At 40.1% G+C, this 20,964-nt stretch overlaps 1 protein-coding gene across 1 annotated transcript in view; it reads left to right on the top strand.

Moving 5' to 3' along the window:
* ANTXR2 (ANTXR cell adhesion molecule 2) overlaps window positions 1-20,964 on the top strand; it is a 146,338-nt gene that overhangs the window by 29,984 nt on the left and 95,390 nt on the right. Inside the window, exons 8-10 of the mRNA XM_059385749.1 lie at window positions 8,747-8,807; window positions 10,938-11,036; window positions 12,856-12,925. Coding sequence (XP_059241732.1) covers window positions 8,747-8,807; window positions 10,938-11,036; window positions 12,856-12,925 — 230 coding nt within the window. The remainder of the gene's footprint in view (window positions 1-8,746; window positions 8,808-10,937; window positions 11,037-12,855; window positions 12,926-20,964) is intronic.

The raw sequence follows: 20,964 nt of genomic DNA, 5'->3' as shown, positions 1-20,964 counted from the left end.
TATTCTATTTTCCAAATACAATAGCCTTTCTGTAGCCATTTAGAAATTGGAAAAAGTACAGATTTTAAAATTTGTTTTTATTTATATTAGTTGTGGAAAATTTCTTTTTTTAAAGGTGATCATTTGATCTTCAAATCATAAAACCTAGATATGACCCCAACCTTCAACATCAACTTCAAAGACACCACATGTCCTAAGTCATATGCTGCTTTGTTTCCCCATCTAACTAATTCCGTGCTGAGTTTTTGTTTGTTTGTTTGTTTTTAAAGATTTTATTATTTATTGGACAGACAGAGATCACAAGGAGGCAGAGAGGCAGCAGAGAGAGGAGAAAGCAGGCTCCCTGCTGAGCAGAGAGCCTGACTAGGGGCTCGATCCCAGGATGCTGGGATCATGACCTGAGCCACCCAGCACCCCCATGCTGACTTTTTATCTTGGGTGTCTCTCAACAACAGTTTTTCACTAATCAATTCCATTTTATCTTAAATGCCTGGAAAAAGGCCACAACTATGTACAAATATGCTTTTTTTTTCAGGCCCTAATATGGCTTTTACTACTTCCATGTCCCATATCTGTTATTATAACTCGTGTACATTATGTAAACATGTTGAGGAACTTACAAGCTCTCCGATCAGTATATGGTTTCATACATACCTTAAATATCTCAGAAAGAAGAAATCGAGTACGGCGCTGTCTGGTTATTTCTGCTCTAGATGGCTCCTTGATGATGCTGCCCCCTTTTCCGGATTTTTCTTCAGTAGTTATAAAGACCTGTTTGTAACTTTATAGGGAAGCAAGACGAGCTGCTTTGTAACCAAGAGGGTATTTAAGAGTTGTGCCTGACTCTGCAGTGGTTCTCACCTCTGTTCCTGCGAGCACTGCGGGTTCTGGCTACGGAGTGCACTGCTGCTACTTGCCACTTCGTATGTAAATTTGGCCCAGAGTGAGATCCTGCAACCTGACCAGAGCGTTCGATGTAGGCTCACTCGGAATTCATTTGAACCTGCCTGGAGTACTCGGAGCGAAACGCCATTCTGATGCTTCGTTCAAGTCACCCTGCAGAGAAGGGACAGTGACAGTGGGACTTACTTTGATCTTCTGCCAAATCTCCGTGATCTGAGAGACGCCAGCAGGCACAAGGTCAGGGCTGACTCCTAAGGCTGCGTCTGGTCTTCCTGCTAAGCAACAACGAACCCAGAGGGAGGCACAAATAACCATGCTTCTCTATCCCTCTCCCTTGCCAAATAGAGAAATTCCATGAAATTAGTATTTGTGGTGTACACCGAACTAACCAGAGTATTTGGATGAGCAGAATTGCACAAATTGTGAATTAAAATTGGACACACCAGATAGAAGCGACAGAAAACAATTCCAATTTGTAGGGGTGAAAGCTATTGTTCCTCTTGTAGTTTTATCCCAAACCACTGGGAAGAGGGGTAATATTTGCTCAAATTTATTATCGTAATATGGTGCAGACTTTTTATCACATGTTTAAAAGGAAGCGTTCAAGACAAACACACGTCATTTTTTATTTTTTTTAAGGTATTTATTTATTGGAGGGAGAGAGAAAGTGTGTGTGCGAGTGTGCACTCGTGTGTGTGCTGGTGTGCGTAGGAGAGGAGCGTGGCGTGGGGATGTAGAGAAAGGGAAAGGGAGAGAATCCCAAGCCGACTCAGCGCTGAGCACAGGGTCTGCACGGGTCTCGATCCCACAACACAGAGATCAGAAGCTGAGTGGAAACCAAGAGTCCGAGGTTTAACCGACTGAGGCACCCAGGCGCCCCAAGACAAATACATGTGAAGCAGTCCTGAATGTTTTATTAAGGAGACAGGACAGTGACTGTGATTATAGAGATTAAATACATAAAACTGTCTTCTAGGCATTAAATTCACAGTTTGCGACAACATGTTGGTGTTTAGAATTTTTATACAAAGTACTAGAATTTAGAATTCTGTGTCTTTTAACCTCTTTTCCATTCTCTTTTTTATTTTCTTTTAAAGATTTTATCCATCCAGTTAGCAGACAGAGAGATCACAAGTAGGCAGAGAGGCAGGCAGAGAGAGAGGAGGAAGCAGGTTTCCCGCAGAGCAGAGAGCCTGATGTGGGGCTCGATCCCAGGACCCTGGGATCATGGCCTGAGCCAGAGGCAGAGGCTTTAACCCACTGAGCCACCCGGTGCCCCAACTTCTTTTCCATTCTTGATTCGTACTGGCTTATAAACACAAGTGTTGCCAATGGTCTTGTATTTAGCAACAGCTGCTCTGCCGGGACGACCTCTCCTGGAGGTCACACCGTCATCTTCCACCCAGCCGTGCCCTGTGGGTGCCGCCGTATGTTAAAAAGTTTTCAGAGACTCAATGGTTCACAAATAACATAAGAGGGAAAGAAAGCAAGGGAAGAACAGCAGAGGAGCAGACCTCCCTCGGGTAGGGAAGCCCACCTTGCTTTCCAGTGTGCGCGTCCCATTTAAAAAAAAAATAATAAGATTTAAGAAAAAATTATTTGACAAAGAAAGAGAGAATGACTCAAGCAGCGGGGAGGGGCAGGGGCAGGCAGAGGCAGAGGGAAAAGCAGGCTCCCTGCTGAGCAAGGAACCCGATGCGGGGCTCGATCCCAGGACCCCGGGATCATGATCTCAGCCGAAGGCAGACGCCTAGCTGACTGAGCTACCCCGGCACACCCGGGCACCGCATTCTAGAAAACATTTTCCCTTGTGCTGCTTGCATTTCTTGCTTAACTGAATAGTTGTGCTGTCAGAATTTCCATGCATAGGGATTTTCGTGGTCTAAAAACTCTCTCTTAAGGGTATAACCCTGTTAGGTTGTTTGAAGAGTCATCATTTCATATATTTGCACTCATATATTAGTATGAAATCAGTTCATGAGCTGAGAACAGCTACATTGAGATGGAATTTTTTGGGCAGTAGAGAACCTGGATAATGATTGTGTTTAAAAAAGGGTTGTTTGTGTGTCTAGCAACCTAGGTGAGACAATGAGCGAGGGGGAGAGAAAGACTAACATTTCTGTATGAAAAATTCACCTAAAGTCTGTTCCTTGTCCAGAAAAAATAGAGAAAAACAAAAGAAAATGAAACAAAAAACCCCCAACCTTCTGCCTTCTGGCTCCGAATATCCTTTCTGTTCCTAGGACTCAGGCAAATTCTGGAAATGTATGAAACCTCAATGTCTTTAAATGCCATTGACACCATTGTTTTTATGAAATTAAAAAATGTGTTCAGATAACAAATTGATTTTCTAAACACAGTTTGATTTTCTTTTTCCAAGTGCTTGCTGTGCCCCCAAATCAGAGTTAGGACCTTCTGTTGTTCTAGTATAGCGTCTCTTGTCTTTTAGGTTCTAGATTACTCTGAGAAGTGAAGAGTACATGTGTTTTATCTGTGCAAAACAAATTTGAGATAGAAAACAATAGTAAAATAAGACAATAGAGGAAAAATTAATCAAAAGGACGAGGGCCCTAAGCATTTGCATATCCTATATGTTACTAATTCATAAGATGATCTAAAATGTTGACTTACTTAAATTGGTGGAATTGAAAATTTTTTTTGAAGTAGGCTTCACACCCAGCATGGAGCCCAATGCAGGAATTGAACTCACAACCCTGAGGTCAAGACCTGAGCGGAGACCAAGAGTCAGATGCTTGACCCACTGAGCCACCCAGGTGCTTTGGAACTGGGAATTTTAAAACAAATATATAAAAACCCCAATAAACGTAGGTGAAAGCTTAGTGACATACTCTTGAAGATAAGAAACAAGATAGATTGTGGAATGTTTTGATAGTATAAAAGGAATGTGGGCAAAACAAGCAGATACATTTTCAGTAGTTTGTTAGGTGTTAGACTTTATGATGGTTAGACTCTGTCCCAAGCCTGGAGGGTAGCAGAGTGCCCTGGTCAGAACAGGCTTTAGAGTCAAACTTGAAGAGATCTGGCTGGGCTATTTAAAAACTAGTTGTTCTTATTTAAAAAATTAAAATTAAAAAGACCTCTCTAAAACCTCAGTTTTCTCGTTTATAAAGTGGGGATTAAAAATAGTATGTATTTCATAAGACTTGAGAGGATCAACTGAAGAAATTCAGCTAATGTGCTTAGCACAGTTCCTGAAACATAATAATTTCCCCCCAAATGATAATAATTATTACCATTGTTAGAAGTTCTTTTGCATTTTTGACTCCTGATATTTGTACTAAATTTAGGAAGTTTGACTTTTAGTTAATTTGGCTTTTGTTATCCCTGTTAATATTTGAGGACTTAAAAATAGGGATTAAGTAATAATGTACCATTATTTTCATTTGTAATTATTCCTTAACACTGATATTACTTTTTGAGTGAACAGATGCTTAGGTAGTATACTTCTTTTTCATGGTGAGCATCAAGTTCTTTGCCAATTTATATATATGTGTGTGTGTGTGTGTGTGTGTGTGTATACTTCAAAATCTCAAATGATGCAATTTTGCATCTAGTGTGTGCATGGATTAAAGTGCCTAGTTTTATTAATAGCATTTGGCTTGTCTTTAAATTTCGTCTATGGTGCTATTAGCTCTCTCTGATGTCAACCAAGGCCGACCTTTAGTGGAAACTATTTTCCGTTTCTATTGAGATATAATGAAGACAGATGGCAACACATATTTGAAGAAACATCCTTACAAGATGCTGTGTTGTACAATGATGGAAATGCAGAGTATGAAAGATAATGCGTCAGTTATTGTAGACGGGACACCTGATCCAATGTTCAATCAATCAATAACAGATTTAATTTAGTAAAAATTAACTAGAGTGTTTAAAATATTTGTCCTCTCTGTCAGTTGCCATTTGGTGATGGTAATTTTAGTATAATAGACCTATTTTGGTATCTTGAGCATTTGACTTGTGTGCAGTGGCTTGTATGGAGAATAGATTATAAACTGTTTCATGTTTATGGAACTGATTGTTTAAATACTTTAATGATGGGGGGCACCTGGGTGGCTCAGTGGGTTAAAGCCTCTGCCGTCAGCTCAGGTCCTGATCCCAGGGTCCTGGGATGGAGCTCCACATCGCATCTCATTCTCTGCTCAGTGGGGAGCCTGCTTCCCTTCCTCTCTCTCTGCCTGCCTCTCTGCCTACGTGTGATCTCTGTCAAATAAATAAATAAAATCTTAAAAAAAAAAAAACAAAAAAAATACTTTAATGATGGAAAACTGTCTGCATACACACTTTTAATTATTTTGACTTCTAGTTATTTTCCTAATATAGGGACTCTAGATGGTAAACTCTAGATGGAAAAACCAAATTTAGGATGTATTTTCTTTTTTAAAAAAGCACACACTTTCTTTTCTCTCTTCCTTCTCCACCACATTCTCTTTCCCTCTCTTTGTTTTTCATTTGGAAGTGGTTTGGGTGAACTTTGAAATTATGAGTTTCTGGATTTCTGACAGTCACAATTTATTGGAGGGCTAGATGCTTTTTCACATAAATTAACTTTATCCTGCCTGATCTTTGTCACAATATGGTTGTTGACTTGCTTACTAGATAGATATTTTTAATATTCTCAATAATTCATGTAATCTGTATTCCCTAAACATGTATTGGTTGTGCTGTGCATATAGAACAATGTACTGGTCCCAAGAGGATTGTACAGTGTGATACCCTCTTTTTATACCAAAGAGTTTGTCTTCTAATCAAGGAGGTGATGCATATACCCAACTAATTGAACATCAGGTCCAAAGAAATTAAAAAAAAAAATCACCACAAACTTCAGAGAAGGGCAGGTAATGTCCTGTGGGGGATTCAGCCGGATTCCTGTACATGGTGCTGCCACTTTATGACTCGTGGTCTACACTGCCTGCCTTTCCATGAATGTGCTCCTCGAGTCACTTTTCCATTCAGTAATATCATATCTTTAAAGTTCATTTTATTGGGGCGCCTGGGTGGCTCAGTGGGTTAAAGCCTCTGCCTTCAGCTCGGGTCATGATCCCAGGGTCCTGGGGTCCGGTCCCGCATCGGGCTCTCTGCTCAGCGGGGAGTCTGCTTCCTACTCTCTCTGCCTGCCTCTCTGTCTACTTGTGATCTCTGTCAAATAAATAAGTAAAATCTTTTTTTTTTAAAAAGTTCATAATTAATGTACATGTATTCTGAGGTATAAATGTATATTACACAATTTCTTGCAATATATAACCAATCTTTAATTATTCTTAGTTTCTGCTTAATGTAACTTGATTTCTTTATTCTCAGAGTTGAATAGAAAATAAATTTCTAAATGATCTTGAACCTTTATTTTAAAATGAAATCACCTTACGGGAACTGGCTTCAGAAATGTATAGCAACAGTCCTCAAAGGGGTTTACTCTCCAGTCTTCAGGAGAGTGCCACACTAACTGATCATTTGATCTTGCTGTTGGAAATACCATTTTATTTTTGGATTCTTGCTGTTTGTTTGTTTATATTTAGAGAGTGGCGGCGGGGTGGGGGGAGAGAATCTCAAGTAGGTTCCACACCCAGAATGGAGCCCAATGTGGGGCTCGATCTCACCAGCCTGAGATCAAGACCTGAGACAATCCTGAGCGGAACGCTTTACCCACTGAGTCACCCAGGCGCCCCTGGAACTATCATTTTAAAACTATTCAGTGGATTACATCAAATTAAAAGAGGAAGTCAAGATACACACATGTGTCTTAAATATTTTGAGATCTGACTTATTTATGGTCAATATTGCTAGGAGAGAGAAAACCAGCACAGTTTTAGAAAGTCCCAGTGGTCATTCTGGGTTGCATCTTCTTGGCCTCTGGAATATCTTGTAATTTCTCCATGTACCTTATTCTAAGGAATCTTTAAAAAACAGCTGCGATTTCCAATGGATTCAAACTTTAAACCTTTCATAGTTTCTCTTGATGCTTGAAACATTTTTCAGTAATTGGCCCTAGAGGTGTGCCTAAAATAACAGATAAAGAAATTGTGACCTGAAAGACGTTCCTTCACAGGAGCCTCCTTAACAGGATCAGTTTTTTTTTTTTTTTAAAGATTTTATTTATTTATTTGACAGACAGAGATCACAAGCAGGTAGAGAGGCAGGCAGAGAGAGAGAGAAGAGAAAGCAGGCTCCCCGCTGAGCAGAGAGCCCGATGCGGGACTCGATCCCAGGACCCTGAGATCATGACCGGAGCCAAAGGCAGAGGCTTAACCCTCTGAGCCACCCAAGCGCCCCTTAATTTATTTAAAATAAATTCCTTCAGACTTGCTGGCAAGTCAGATAGATGGGGAGGCTTTGTGTTTCCCTTTGATTTGCACAGCTTCCTGTTCTTTAATCTCAGACTGGCCAAAGCCAAAGCTAGAATGCTGCATTTTGGTTAGTTGGAACCTTTTTAGCTCCATATTCCTTTAGCAAAACTTTTCTGTTCTGTTCCCCTCTGAGTCTTGTTACCTGTATGGTGTTAAAATATTGGGATTCTTCCCCTCCACGAGGTGGGTCAGTGTTTGACAGTGGTCCTCAGCTCTTTGCCCAATTCTTAATTGAAGTGTGGTACATTCTCCCGAGAGGAGTATTGATTATAGGGGATAAAATAGCAGACCAAGAGGAGGTCTTTGGGCAATGTAAAACCTTTGGGTGACTGTGGAATCCATCTCTGGTCATTCCTGAGTTTAAACAGACCTCCTTCAGAATTTCTCAGACATAAAATTTTACTCTATTTGTTTCCCAATCACTTAACCTTCAATTGCTTTGCAAAAAGTAGATCTACTGGCGAAGGGATCTTAAAAAGTACAAGTGACACCCCCTTCTCCGTGATGTCTCTTCAGCGACAGAAATTCCCAGCTGGCTTTTAGAGTCTGACAATTTATCCTTTTGTTATTCAAGAAAGCACGGAAAGTGTTTCTGCTTCCTTCCTTCCTGTTCCAGCTCTGAGCGGGAGAGGCTGGAGCCCACTGTCCGTCATCCGTCTTCAGCTCTGTCGAGAAAGGAATGTCTCCCAGGATCATCTGGAATTTGTCTGAATTTGATAATGTAGAGCAGAGCAGTTCCAAAAATAAAGACGGGCTTGTTGTGTCCATTAGGAGCCGCTTATTGCATCACTGTTGTTTTTCACTTGTAGCCTTGGGCCTTGTATGGTGGTTTCTGTTTCTCGGAACAAGCTAAGAAGAGCCATTCTGTTCCTGCGCTCTGGGAATGCTGGAGTGCGGACTCTGTGTTTTTGAGGGTCATACTTGGCCCATACGTACAGAGAGCCTGTGTTCCGCAGCTGTAACGTTTGGTGCATATAAGGGGGATTGTCATCTGTGGGAATTGAGGCTGAGACATCGAATAAAACGCCACAGCCAAAGAAATGTTTATTTATTGATACTCTATTGAACCTCTTAATAAAAAACATATTAAATTCGCATAATTGAGCAGGAGGACTGATGTGCTCCCTTGTTTTTGCCCGACAGGAAAAGTCAGCCTAGATTTTATGGCAACCGAGAAAGTGTAGTCGTCTTTGTGTTCAAGGCTCCCAGACATGGAGGTGGAGGTTAACATCTGCTTTATCTGTGCTTATCTGAGTTTACTCTAATCAGATAAGGATTCCTACAGAACAGTCTTGGAATGTGTACTGAAGGACAGCACAGAAATTTTCTCAGGGCTTGAGAGTAGTGTCTATGATCGTAGATTTTCTCTGCCGTCTCTTGAAGTTAAGGGGAAGACTTAAAGATCATTAGCAATCTTATAATTCACTTTGCATGTTAGAAATTAATTCTCTACGTTGGTCTTCTTTTCTCCTTTTTAGATACTCGATCGGTCATGCACTGAAATTCTGGAATTGCGGCCTTCAAGTGTCTGTGTGGGGGGTAAGTGGTTAGAATTTAAAAATACCATGTAAGAAATTGTATTTTTTTTCCCCTCGTTAAATTATATGATTTAAAACTCATGTTGGAAAGAGAATAACAAAATTAACTTTTTTGGCATCCTTTTCTGTAAGAATTTTTAAATAATTCCTTGAAATATTTCTATTTTAAATTCAAATTTTTTAAGATTGGAGTGTTATTTTAAATAATGAACATATTGTGTGACAGGCTTTTAGAATTTTCTGTATATTTAGTTCATGTTTGAGACCTTTCCTATGACAAGTAAAATAAAATATGAGATTTTTTTTTCTTTTATCTGGTTGTACAAACAGTCTTGTATCTGTGGACTCTGAGCTGCGTGCTTTGGTGACCTGGCCAAAGCACGGCTCCCAGCGGCTCAGGGCACGCACGGGAGTGACGGACGGATGGGCGATGGCGGGAAGAAGCAGGAGGCTTCATTAGCCGGCATTGGAACAAACCCTGGTTTTAGCACTCCCAAGCCATCCTTACCCAGGGAGAATGTGATACTCTCTGGCCTATTCTGTTTCTTCTTCAAGGCTGACTTGGAGTTCCTTTTAATTTAGAAAAGGAAGAGTGTTGGGCCTAGTGGAAGAGGAAATGTGCTGTGTAATTTCCCATGGAGCCTCCCAACCGCTGGTGATGGTCTTAAGTTCTGCATCTTGTAGACTCCCTGTTTAACGGTCGTTGGGATGTTGAAGAGGAGTAGCGCATTTGACCATCCCAGAGCGTCTCCTTCATGATTTTACCTGCTCGTCCTAACAACAGTTCGACAGTTTTTTCTTTCCTTTTTTTTTTTTTTTTGAAGATTTTTATTTATTTATTTGACAGACACAGCGAGAGAGGGAACACAAGCAGGGGGAGTGGGAGAGGGAGAAGCAGGCTTCCTGCTGGGCAGGGAGCCTGATTCAGGGCTCGATCCCAGGACACTGGGATCATGACCTGAGCCAAAGGCAGATGCTTAACGACTGAGCCACCCACGTGCCCCTCGACAGTTTCCTAACCCCTGGCCCAGGATGACGAACTTGCATCAGGAGTTGCCCTAGCTGACTCTGTCCGTCTGACTCGAAAGCCCTATTCTTTTTGCTGAGTCACATCTTAAGTTTTACCTGCACTTTTTAAGTGAAATTCCTTTTATAATATACTTAATGAACAGTGGCATAGCAGTATTTCCTTCCTCAGTAAATTACTGTGTGCATGTTAGACTGTGGTAGACAGGAGGTCGTCCGAGAAGACTGAGAGGTAATCACTGTTGAAATAGTTAACATGCATCTTACAGCTGAACAGCAGACAGTTAAATGCCGATCAAGATATTTGATCAGTTCACTTGTGTTTCAGGCATTTTATTTTACTGACATTTAGTGACAGCTGCTCCTCTGTGAGTCCTGAGCAGTAAGCTGAATAAACTTTCCTTAGTGACTGGCCGTAGATCGTTAATAGTCCAAAAGGCATGACCTTTGGTGAGTTATAAATCTGTATGCAACAGAATGAAACCGGTGAGTGATGTCAGGAAACCGGGAAAGAACTCCATATGGGCTGTCGGAGTAAGGAAAATACAGCACTCGGCAGTTCTGAGAAACCGAGCGCATGAATAAGTAGTTTTCTCTACATTCCCGTACCTTGATACCCTAGAGGAGAGAAAAACAACGAAGCTTCTTTCCTGCGGATACTTTCCTGACCACAGAATTTGGGGAAGTTTTCCTGCTTTTCTTTTCTATGCTTTCCTTTCTCTCTCTCTCTCTCTCTCTCCCCCCCCCGCCTTCTTTCTTTCTTTTTCTCGGTCAGAGAAGATGAGGCCGGGGAAGTTTCTGTGCTACGTGGGGATAACTGTCAGGCTTCAGTTCTTACATCCTGGTTACTATGGGAAAACACTTTGTCTAACAAATGAAATACTGCCTTCCTATGTGGCAGTAAATGGTATCTTCCCCGAATTTCACTAAGGGGCCCAAGAAAGAAAGTCGGAAATAAGCAATGTCTTCACTGTTACTAGTAGGCTTAATACTATGAAGAAATTCATTCTGTGCATCTTGATACTTTCAAATTATTATTATTATTATTATTATTATTATTATTATTGTAAAGCAGGGATTAAAATGTTTATTTTTCTTCTCCTAGATGAATTTCAGATTGTTTTGTCCGGAAGAGGATTCAACTTGGGCACTCGGGATGGAAGTGTTCTCTGCACCTACACTGTAAATGAGACGCACACACAGAGTAGGTTCCTCGTGGTTTCCTTGTTGCCTGCGTGTCCGCGTGGCATATGAGCACCACGCGTTGTCTCTTCTTTCCAGCTGAAATCAACCATGCTCTATTTTTTAATCATAGGAGGAAGAACTGAAGTCCAGTGATAGTACAAATAGTAATAATAATTATTTTTGTTACTGAGTGATTATGGCCTTTGTTTATAACTTAAGAAATGTGAACCTTGTCCTAAGGAGCCTCATTTTACAGATAATGGTCTAATGGCGGAAAGAGTAAAATGATTTGTCTTTGGTGACATAGTCAGGAAAGGGCAGAGCAGAGAGTTGAACCCAGTTTTCCTGACCGTCCTCTATGTGGACATCAACTGCTGGGTTTAACTGCCTCTTTCCCCAGATTTATTTATTATCACCCTTGCCTGAAAATCGAGCTCTCTTGGGCTGTTCTACTGCTTATTGCCTTATTTTATTCTCACTCATTTTTTAAATCTAATTTCCCAATAGTTCGCCCAGCAGCTCCTGGACATAGGCTTTTTGTCTTACAGATAAAAGCCTTACGGATATTTTATATATTTTATATTTTTAGATAGTTTACATATTTTGATCTCTAGTACCTGCTCAGAGCTGTTTGTTGATAATTATCATATTTACACAATTAGGTTTTATTTTCCCTAATGTGGCTTTCCAAACAGCAGATGAATATAATGTTTTTATCTCCATTGTGCAAGAAGCTCCTTCAATAGATCCTAATATTCTGAGCATTTTGGGTCTCTTTAAGACCTTTTTCCCTCATCAATGATTATATCGGCTTCCAAGATTGTAATTTGTAAGGCAGATGCTGTAACTCTGTGAACTCTGCTAGATTTATTTTTTGAGAGGTGCATGTAAGATTTGCTGCTGCCCTGATGGTACTAAACATCCCAGTAGCGCAGCTTTGGCTGTGCGCGCAGCAGCCGTTCAGCGTGTTTGCTGAGCTGGCGTGGGGAGGGTCTCAGTGCGAGCAAGGCCGTAACCACCTCCTGCCTCTCCTGTTAGCATCTGCATTTTGGGAAGGCAAGACAACGGTATTTGCACCAAACTCTCCGGAATAGATTCCGCAGTTGAAGAGGACAAAATATTTTTATTTGTCTAAATCTGAGAGTTAGTTTCACCCGACTCCCTTTGAGTATGAGTAGATATTTGATTGTAGTATAAGCATAGTTTTTCCTTTGTTACGTAAAATGAAGTTTATTAAAGTAAATCACTGAAGAAATAATTGGAGTCAGATTGTGTTTCCATCCTTTACATTCTAGGATTATCCATTTGCTTATGTAACTTTTCTGAATATTTATAGGTCAGATTTCCCCCCCATATGTTATTAAAATTATTAGGGCAATTTAAGCATTTAGTTTTATGAAATTTATTTATTTATTGTAATATCCAGCTATCTTATTAAACTGAAATAAATTCAGTCTTTCTTGGATATTCATCTTGTCTCATTGTTTTTAAATTCTGCTTCTTAAAAATATGTATCATTTATCCTTCAAAGTCTAAGATATTTGAAAAGTGGAAATGGAGAAGATGATAATTTTATAGTCTCTACAAATATTTGTGAATTTAGTCTAATAAAAGCCATCACTTATAATTTGCCAATACTGTATATCGAGGAGGCTTATGACCTCTATTTTTTCATTTTTTTTTTCCTTCTCTTTATAGATGAGAATCTGTTCTTTTTTATGCTAATGTATTTAATGTTTCACCGTTGACCTGATTGCAGTTAGATTTTTCATAGTATTAATGAAACTGTGTGAGATACATAGAGCTCTGTATGAATTCAGTGGCATTTTATTTTCTAGGTGTTAATCCAGTAAGTGTGGACCTTAATTCTATGCTTTGTCCTGCACCTGCCCTGAATAAAGTGGGAGAGTAAGTACTTCCTTAAAAACATTGAAAAAACATGTTAGGCTATGAATTATTAGGAAATGGTGATAAATATACATTAATTACTTTACTGCCTCTTTTTTTTTATGTACAGAGTGAACATGAAACAGTAAGCTCTAGGCAAACTGCTCTGAACTACTATAACTATACATAATATACGCTTAGTAGGTTAAAAATGCTAATGTCTGCTTTATTTTGTTTCTTAAATACTGATTAAAATGCCCTATAAATAGTTATCTGGATGGGTGTGAGAACTATTGCTAGAGCCTTTAACTAATCTGAGCTGCAATCATTATTTCAAACTTCATAGAATAATACGTTTACACGTGTACATACGCACATACACACACACGTGCACGTTCCAAAGTGAGATTTTGATTAATTCCTATGATATTTACTTATTTATTTATATTACTTTTTAAAAAGATTTTATTTATTTATTTGACAGAGAGGGAACACAGCAGAGGGAGGGGGAGGGGGAGAAGCAGGCCTCTCGCGGAGCAGAGAGCCCGATGTGGGGCTCCATCCCAGGACCCTGGGATCATGACCCGAGCCGAAGGCAGATGCTTAACAACTGAGCCACCCAGCCACCCCCTATGGTATTTAAATATCAATATAAAAGAGCAGGAGGAACATGGCTCAATAAGGCATACCTGGGACTAGAAAATATTTGAGCTTTAATTTGTATCCAGGTCCTGTTAATGTCTGTTTTCTCGTGATCTTTGGTGTGGTTATAAACCATAATGGTAGCTGGTTAAAATAAGGATATTTAGTTTGGAAGAAGAACTTTTATTTAAAGCACCCAAACGCAGGTAATTTCACTAATAATTTAGTTTTTCTCTTTGTGATTTTTTCCCCCTTTTTTTTGTGAAGGAATGATTGGAGACAGTTCAGATGTTCCCTAGCCCAGCAGTAGGGGATACAAGATGTTTAGGATACTAAGTAAGTCAGAGGATTACTCTGTATTGATCTTGCATGTAGAGTAGAGGAAAGTAAAATATACAAAGTTCGTTAGCTTCTCTTGGTTTTCTCTGCTTCAGTCCTCAGCAGGAACGGTCCTGTTAAGGCCGGTCATTTATGTCGTCCTGCACTCCAAATCCTCGATATTTTCCACTCAGAGTGAAAACTCTGACACTGCAGTGTTCTACAAGGTTCTATAGGATCTGGGCCCCTTTCTTCCAGCTTCCTTTGCCCCTTCCGTATGGGCACGCTGGTCTCTCTGCTGTTCCTTAGCCACGGCGACACGTTTCCACTCACTGTTCCTCTGCTTGAAGTTTCCTTCTCGTTCACTGGAACCCGCCGCTTCAAGCCTTGTTCAGTGTCACCTCCTCGGGAATGCTTCCTGGTCACCCTCTTTAATCAATACAGTCTTCTTCCTCTTAAGTTTTGAGCTCCCTCTTCATGTCTTTCAGGGGTAATTTTTTCTCCCAGGCATTTATTTGTTTGTTCTTGAGTCTCCCTTCCTGATACGTTAAATTTTGTTGTTTTTGTTCTGTCTGTAACACCAACACGATGCTTGACACAGAACAGATCCACAGATGTTTATTAGATGAGAGGATGTATGCATTTTTTCTCAAATATTTTGAATTACTGGTTACATAAAAGCAAAAAGAATACCTTGTATTCTTTGTATATTTGTATAACGAACTTTGTATATTTTACTTTTGCTGTGGGTAGGGGCAGGGGCTTACATCAGGTAAAAGAAGAATGACCAGAATCTTTTTGGGGTGGCGTGCCATTTAAGAGAAGAGCAAACTATCTTGGCATTTTAATAACAGTGATTGGATTAGGAAGACAGTTTACTTTCTTCTCCAGAGCAGTTATAAAATGCAATATGCCTGCTCTGTCCCAGACATTGAATTTGTTCTCCACAGACTTTGCCCTGAGCACTCCTGTTTTGAGGAGACGACTGTAGAAAGTGCTGGTATTCTTCAGTACTTGTAGATTGGCTAAAAACCCAGGAGATGTCATTTTACAAAATTAAATAGAGCGTAATAAACATGAGGCACGAGAAGTCATCATTTGTTTGGCTTTGGACATTACTGTTTCACCTACAAGCAAACTGAGAATTTGGGGGGAAGGAAATCTAAAATAATTATTTTTGGTCTTTCTTTGTTGTTGTTGTTTGTTTGTTTTTTTTTGTTTTTTTGTTTTTTTGTTTTTTTTTTGGTATCAAGTACATGATACCACTGAGGCAAAGCATGAAAAGATTTTATTTGTTCATGTATTCAGCATCTGGGGACATCATTGTTGTTCTTCTAAGTATGTTGCAAGTAATTTGGACCTTTCCTTTGCCTTGAGTTTTCTTCAGATACTTTCGTAGGTGATGAGCTCTCTTATGAGATTGGATTAAAATCAACACAATGGAAACAGTTTAGCCTTGTAAGGTGACTGATGCTTAATATGTTTGCCTAATTAGCTTTTGGCTAAGGATTCAAACCCATTAAGTAGCTAGTTAGTCTATGTTTCAAATAAACACATCTGGCCCAACAATGAATGAGGGTTTTTCCTGTGTGAGGGTGACAGATGTGGTGATGGTTCCCCCTGTTCTCTCCCTTAAATAATTAACAACACCCCGGTGCAGTAACCCTACATAGGCAGCCTCAGAGCCAGCTGCACAGTCTCAGAGCGGGATCCGTGGACGTGCCTCATCTCATTAGCCCGCTCTATCAGTTCCCTTCTCATCTTTATGTTACTTCCTGAATTCCATTTGGTTTGAGGATTTTTCTTTTTCAAACCTAAAGGCTTGTGAATTTCAGTTAGTAAGAGAGTTCATGGGAAGTTGCTTTACTTGGGGGAGACGGGGACAGAGAATATAGCAGCGGAGCTAGGACCACAGGTTTGCATTTGGAAATTGATCCTGTGAAGTAAACAAAGGTTAAAGGGATCTGGGCACATCTTACCCAGGTATGTCATCGGTCAGCATTCTTGAAATGGGTCTTTGAAGTATTTTCTTTGAGAGAGATCTCTGTTTATCAGATTTCTTTATTTGTTACAGATATCCAGATGGAGATGGATTCTTTTTTTTTTTTTTTTTTTTTTAGCAATTTTATTTATTTGAAAGAGAGAGAGAATGAGCAGAAGGGAGAGTGGGAGAGATCAAGCATGGCCGGTGGGAGGGGGCAGGAGGAGGGAGCAGCAGCGGGGAGAGGGAGAAGCAGACACTCCCGCTGAGCAGGGAGCCCACGGGGGGGGGGCTTCGATCAGAGGACCCTGAGGTCATGACCTGAGCCCCAGGTAGACGCCTAACTGACTGAGCCACCCCGGCGCCTCTGAGATGGATGCATTCTTAGTACTTAAACAGGAGGAATGTAAAGGTGCTAGTCATGAGGTTGTTCTTTTGTATTTCTTTCACTGGACACAATTTAATTTTAAAGTGTCACATGATGAAACAGATGAGCTCACCAAGAAAAATCTGGGGATTGTTGGGAAGTTTATTTCTACCAGTGGCTCCTTTGTACCAAAACGTCTCCAGTTTGAATAGGAAGGACGCTGTGAAGTGCCTTGAGTCCTTCCCCCGCAGGGCTTCTGCCTCCTGGCGTACCGTGCACGTGTCCCTGTCCTTGCAGGACGGGCTCCTCCTCCGACCCTTGTGGAGTGAGACGTCGACAATAGCACAGCTGCTCTGCAATAGCTGAGATCTCAAACCTGTAATTTGGCAAGAAGAACAGAGCAAATTGGGTAAATATACATAAACACATTGTGAAGAAAGAAAAACAGAACAGAATGAACCGGAGCCTTATCCTACAGCTTGTTTGATAGAGATGATTTAAGGAGGCATATGGTATAGTTAAATGTGCTTTCAAAAACATTGGCCAGAATCTTCTGGCAAATATGAAATAAATATCTAAATCAGATGAAACTGATAGTATTAGTTCTCTTAAGAGGCAGTGTGGGAAGACACTTGACAGAGTGTTTTAGTAAGAAGTGGTGGGACATTAGTGTATGTGGAAAATTTCAAGCATGTGATATTGAAGGATCATCCAAATGAATGGTGCGGCAGACTCGGGGTTAGAGCCCGACATGGTAATAGGATCTTGTTATTTTCTTCAATGTTGTTGTTTTTTTCAGTACAATTATTTTGCCTGGAATAAAATTGATTCAGTCCACTTGTCTTTCTCGGTTAGACAAATTTTCTGCCTTTTGCCCAGCTTCCCACATGAACACTTCTTTTAAAAAAATGTAACTATATATGGATGTGCATACAATCCCTAATACCATTATTTTCGTAGCAGGGGGTAAAACAACACCTTATTCACTCTTCTGTTCCTAATGAGGAATGAGACTTGATTTATTTATTTTTGTCATGGATACTAGGATATTAGGTATATCTTTACTCCGAATGTAAACATCAGAATCTTAGTGAGAGCTAATGTGATCTCAACCTTAGTAAGGCTGAGGACTCTCTGTTTCTTTATTTCTCTACCCCTACCCCCGTGTTAGAACCATTATCTTTTCTTTCATGTGGTATATTGCTTTCTTTCTTTATTCTTTTTAAGGATTTTATTTATTTATTTGACAGAGAGAGCACAAGCTGGGGGGTGAGGAAAAAGGAGAAGTGGGTTTCCCACGGAGCAGGGAACTGGATTCGGGGCTCGATCCCAGGACCCTGAGCTGAAAGCTCAAATGACTGAGCCACCCAGATGCCCCTGTTGCTTTCTGATTAGACCCATAAATGTGATCGGTTCACCTAAGCTGTTTTGCATCTCCGTCCTAAGTATTATATTTAGTTTTGGAAATTGTCTAAGAGGAACAACCATGAATTTGAACACATGGAGTGATGGCCAAAAAGATGTTGCCAATGTGGAAATGTTAAATAGGGCGAAACTTAAACTACTGAAAATGATATGGTTCAGGTGTGACACATCCGCTGTCTTCAAACGTCAGCTCTGTCATGTGCGCGACGGACCTGACCGAGTCTTCCCTGTCCCAAGGGAAGGAGGACGTCGCGGAAGGCACAGGGAAGCGCCGTGCAGCTCCGTGTTAGGACCATCTTTCCAACAGGGTTATTCAGCGTTTAAGTGGCCAGGAGTGTTCAGAGAGGGACAGACGCACGATGAGATAGAGGATGTCCTTAAAAATGTATTTAAATCCTCTTATGGAGTGCTCCTAAATACTACCAATTGTTTTTTGCTATTACTAAGACATTTGGGATTTTTGGATGAAAGGCACTAAAAATTGAGTGATTATTCCCAAGTATATTTTCATTATTTTATTAAAATATACAAAAACAGGGGGCACCTGGATTGCCCAGTTGCTTACCACTGCCTTTGGCTCAGGTCATGATCCTAGAGTCCCAAGATCTAGACCCACATCAGGCTCCCAGCTCTGCAAGGGTCTGCTTCTCCCCTTTCATGCTCTCAAATAAATAAATAAAATTAAAATATATATATATATATATATATATATACAAAAACAGCTAAAAGGGGTTATTTTCAATGTAATACTGAAAAAAATTATAACTTTAGGCATGATGTATGGCACATCTCTGAATATAGCTTTTTTTCCTTCTGAAATCTGGCAGTCTTCATATATTAGTTTACACATTTATTGAAATATCTCAAAAATTATTTTATTCAGGAATCCTTTAACTGTTTTAAAGGAAATATCCTTAGACAAAACACTAATTTCCATATACACCCATCACTAGAAATAGAATCTTTAAACTATTCACAAATATGAAGACTTAAAAGTAACTTTTACAAAGGTCTGTGGACTATTTAATGGAGCTCTCGATTTCAAAATACCTGGAGTCACCGCAGTTCTAATAACATTTTGGCTATTTGCCAGCTGGATTTTCAGTATGTGCAAATTGGAGGTAGATTATTTATTGCTTCTAGCAAATGTCTTTCACAATTTTATTTAATTTTTTCATCTTTGTTAATGGATCATAAAATGGCACTCTTTTGTTGGCTTTGCATAAAGTCAGCAGTAAGTGAATGCTTTGCCGGTAGGCAACTGTGGATTGAAACGTCAACCGTATTTCACAGTGTATGGAATTTCTTAGTTCAGAGTAGCTCTGACATCTGGCACTGAGCTATTCTGTTTTGGAACTCTCCTGCATCTTTAAACATTAAATAAACTCTCTGTGACCATTAGGATTTACCGAGTTTTATTTACTTAATTATGTATCACAATACTATTTAATAATTTTTCATGTGGGATGAATTTAGTTTTATCACTGTGGAGTATCAGTGACATTAAAATGCACGTAAAGCAGTCTTTTTGTTATGGTAAGTGGTTGAGGTTTCTTCTGACCCAATGTGGGGCTTGAACTCAGGACCCTGAGATCAAGAGTCGTGTGCTCTAGAAACTGGGCCAGCCAGGTGCCCCTATCCTTCTACTTTGAAAAAATATTCCAAGAATGGAACAAAGATTGGATTAAGATATTTGTAAGCAATTCTAAATGATGTAGAACCAGTTTACAGAAAACAATGTGGGAAGTTGTCAGTTCTCAGCCTTCTTCTCTGCCCTGACCGCCCCGGCATTAAGGACCGCGGGCCAGTCCTGTCTCAGAAGTTTTCCTTTGTCTTTCATGATTTGTATTCTCACCTCCCTGGCTGTTTCTTCTCAGGCTCCTCTTCTTAACTCAATTATCCATTAACTCAGTTATCATTATGGTGAGATGCCTGACCATAAGTGCATCTTCTTTAAGGCTTCCTTTTCTTGATGAGGAGCTCCAGATGTCCAGACAAGATCTTTTCCTTAACTCTAAACCCACTATCCAAAGGTCCACTATCCAGTTGTCTGCTGACTCACCTGGATTTTTCATGCGCACATTCGACTTGAAGTTCCCAAGATAAAAGTATGTACTTCTCTTCAAACTCTCCATCTCCTGTGTTTCCTGCGCATACCACCTCACAGCAAGGTAGAAACTCTGGTCATCTTGAATGATTTCTTTCCTCCTTACCTTGTACATCCAATGAATGTCTAGTTGTTTTTATTCTAACTCCTCTATAACTCCCAATTTTCATTTTCACACCACCCTTAGTGCCACTATTTCAATGCAATTTGACTTTAGTTCTTACCTGAAATACACCAAGATATTTGTAATTGGTCTTTCGACTGTAGAATTTACTCTTCCAATCCATGCCCTGCTCTGTAAGAAGAATGGTATTTGTAAAACACAGTTCTGACCGTATTTCTACATTATTTAAAAACTCTGAAGACGGATTCCAAGTGTCTAAACGATGGCCTTCTGGGTTTATCAGAGTCCTTCCCCACGCAGGCCGTGTATTCTGAGTCGCCCACTCGTTGCCGCCGCCATGTTGAATGGTTTTAGTTCCCTGACTGTTCTGTGCTGTTCTGGCTTCCAGCCCGTCAAGTAGCGCTCCTCCCCCTTGGATCCCTTTCTCATCGCTTTCCCTCGTCATCTCCTGATCATTCCTTAGGATGCGTCTTTGAGTGACTCCCTGCGGGAAACCTTGGTTGATGACCCCACAGCAAAGCCGAGGAGTAGTGTCTCCCACCGCTGGGTCCTGTAGGAGTCCTGTGCTTCTTCCTGTTTTAGTAGGAACACACTCTGTTAATAATTGTTTATGTGGCTCCCTTTCATTACAGTTTAGTGCTGTGTTTTATGTGTTACTGCAGCTTTGTTACCCGCACATCTTAGCTTGGTGTGTTGGAGGCAATTTACAAATAGTTGTTTAATTCACTTACAATAGAATGATTGAGTGATCCAATGATTTTACTGACAAACATTTATAAACTAATTTAGAGTGCAGTTTGAGGTTTAAGCACACAACCTATGATGTTGGGTTTAATCAGATGATGTTTTGTAACAGGGAGGAAATTGAAAAATTTCTCTACACCAGCCTGCATGATGTTTATACACAGGGCAGCTGTCGAACAGTGTCTCTCTCTGTATTTTAGCAGTAAATAGAATAGAAGTTCTTTAAGCAAAAAAGTGTTAGGTAAGTATTTTATTGCTGCTCTGTATTCTTCTATATTATCTATGTCTTTTTTAGTTTGGGTCTCAAAGATTTTATGTGAAAAGCACCTTGTTATTTTAAATAATCTGTTAG

This window comes from Mustela nigripes, chromosome 1, assembly GCF_022355385.1.
Source record: "Mustela nigripes isolate SB6536 chromosome 1, MUSNIG.SB6536, whole genome shotgun sequence".
NCBI lineage: Eukaryota > Metazoa > Chordata > Mammalia > Carnivora > Mustelidae > Mustela > Mustela nigripes.
This window is presented reverse-complemented; position numbering and strand designations above follow the sequence as displayed.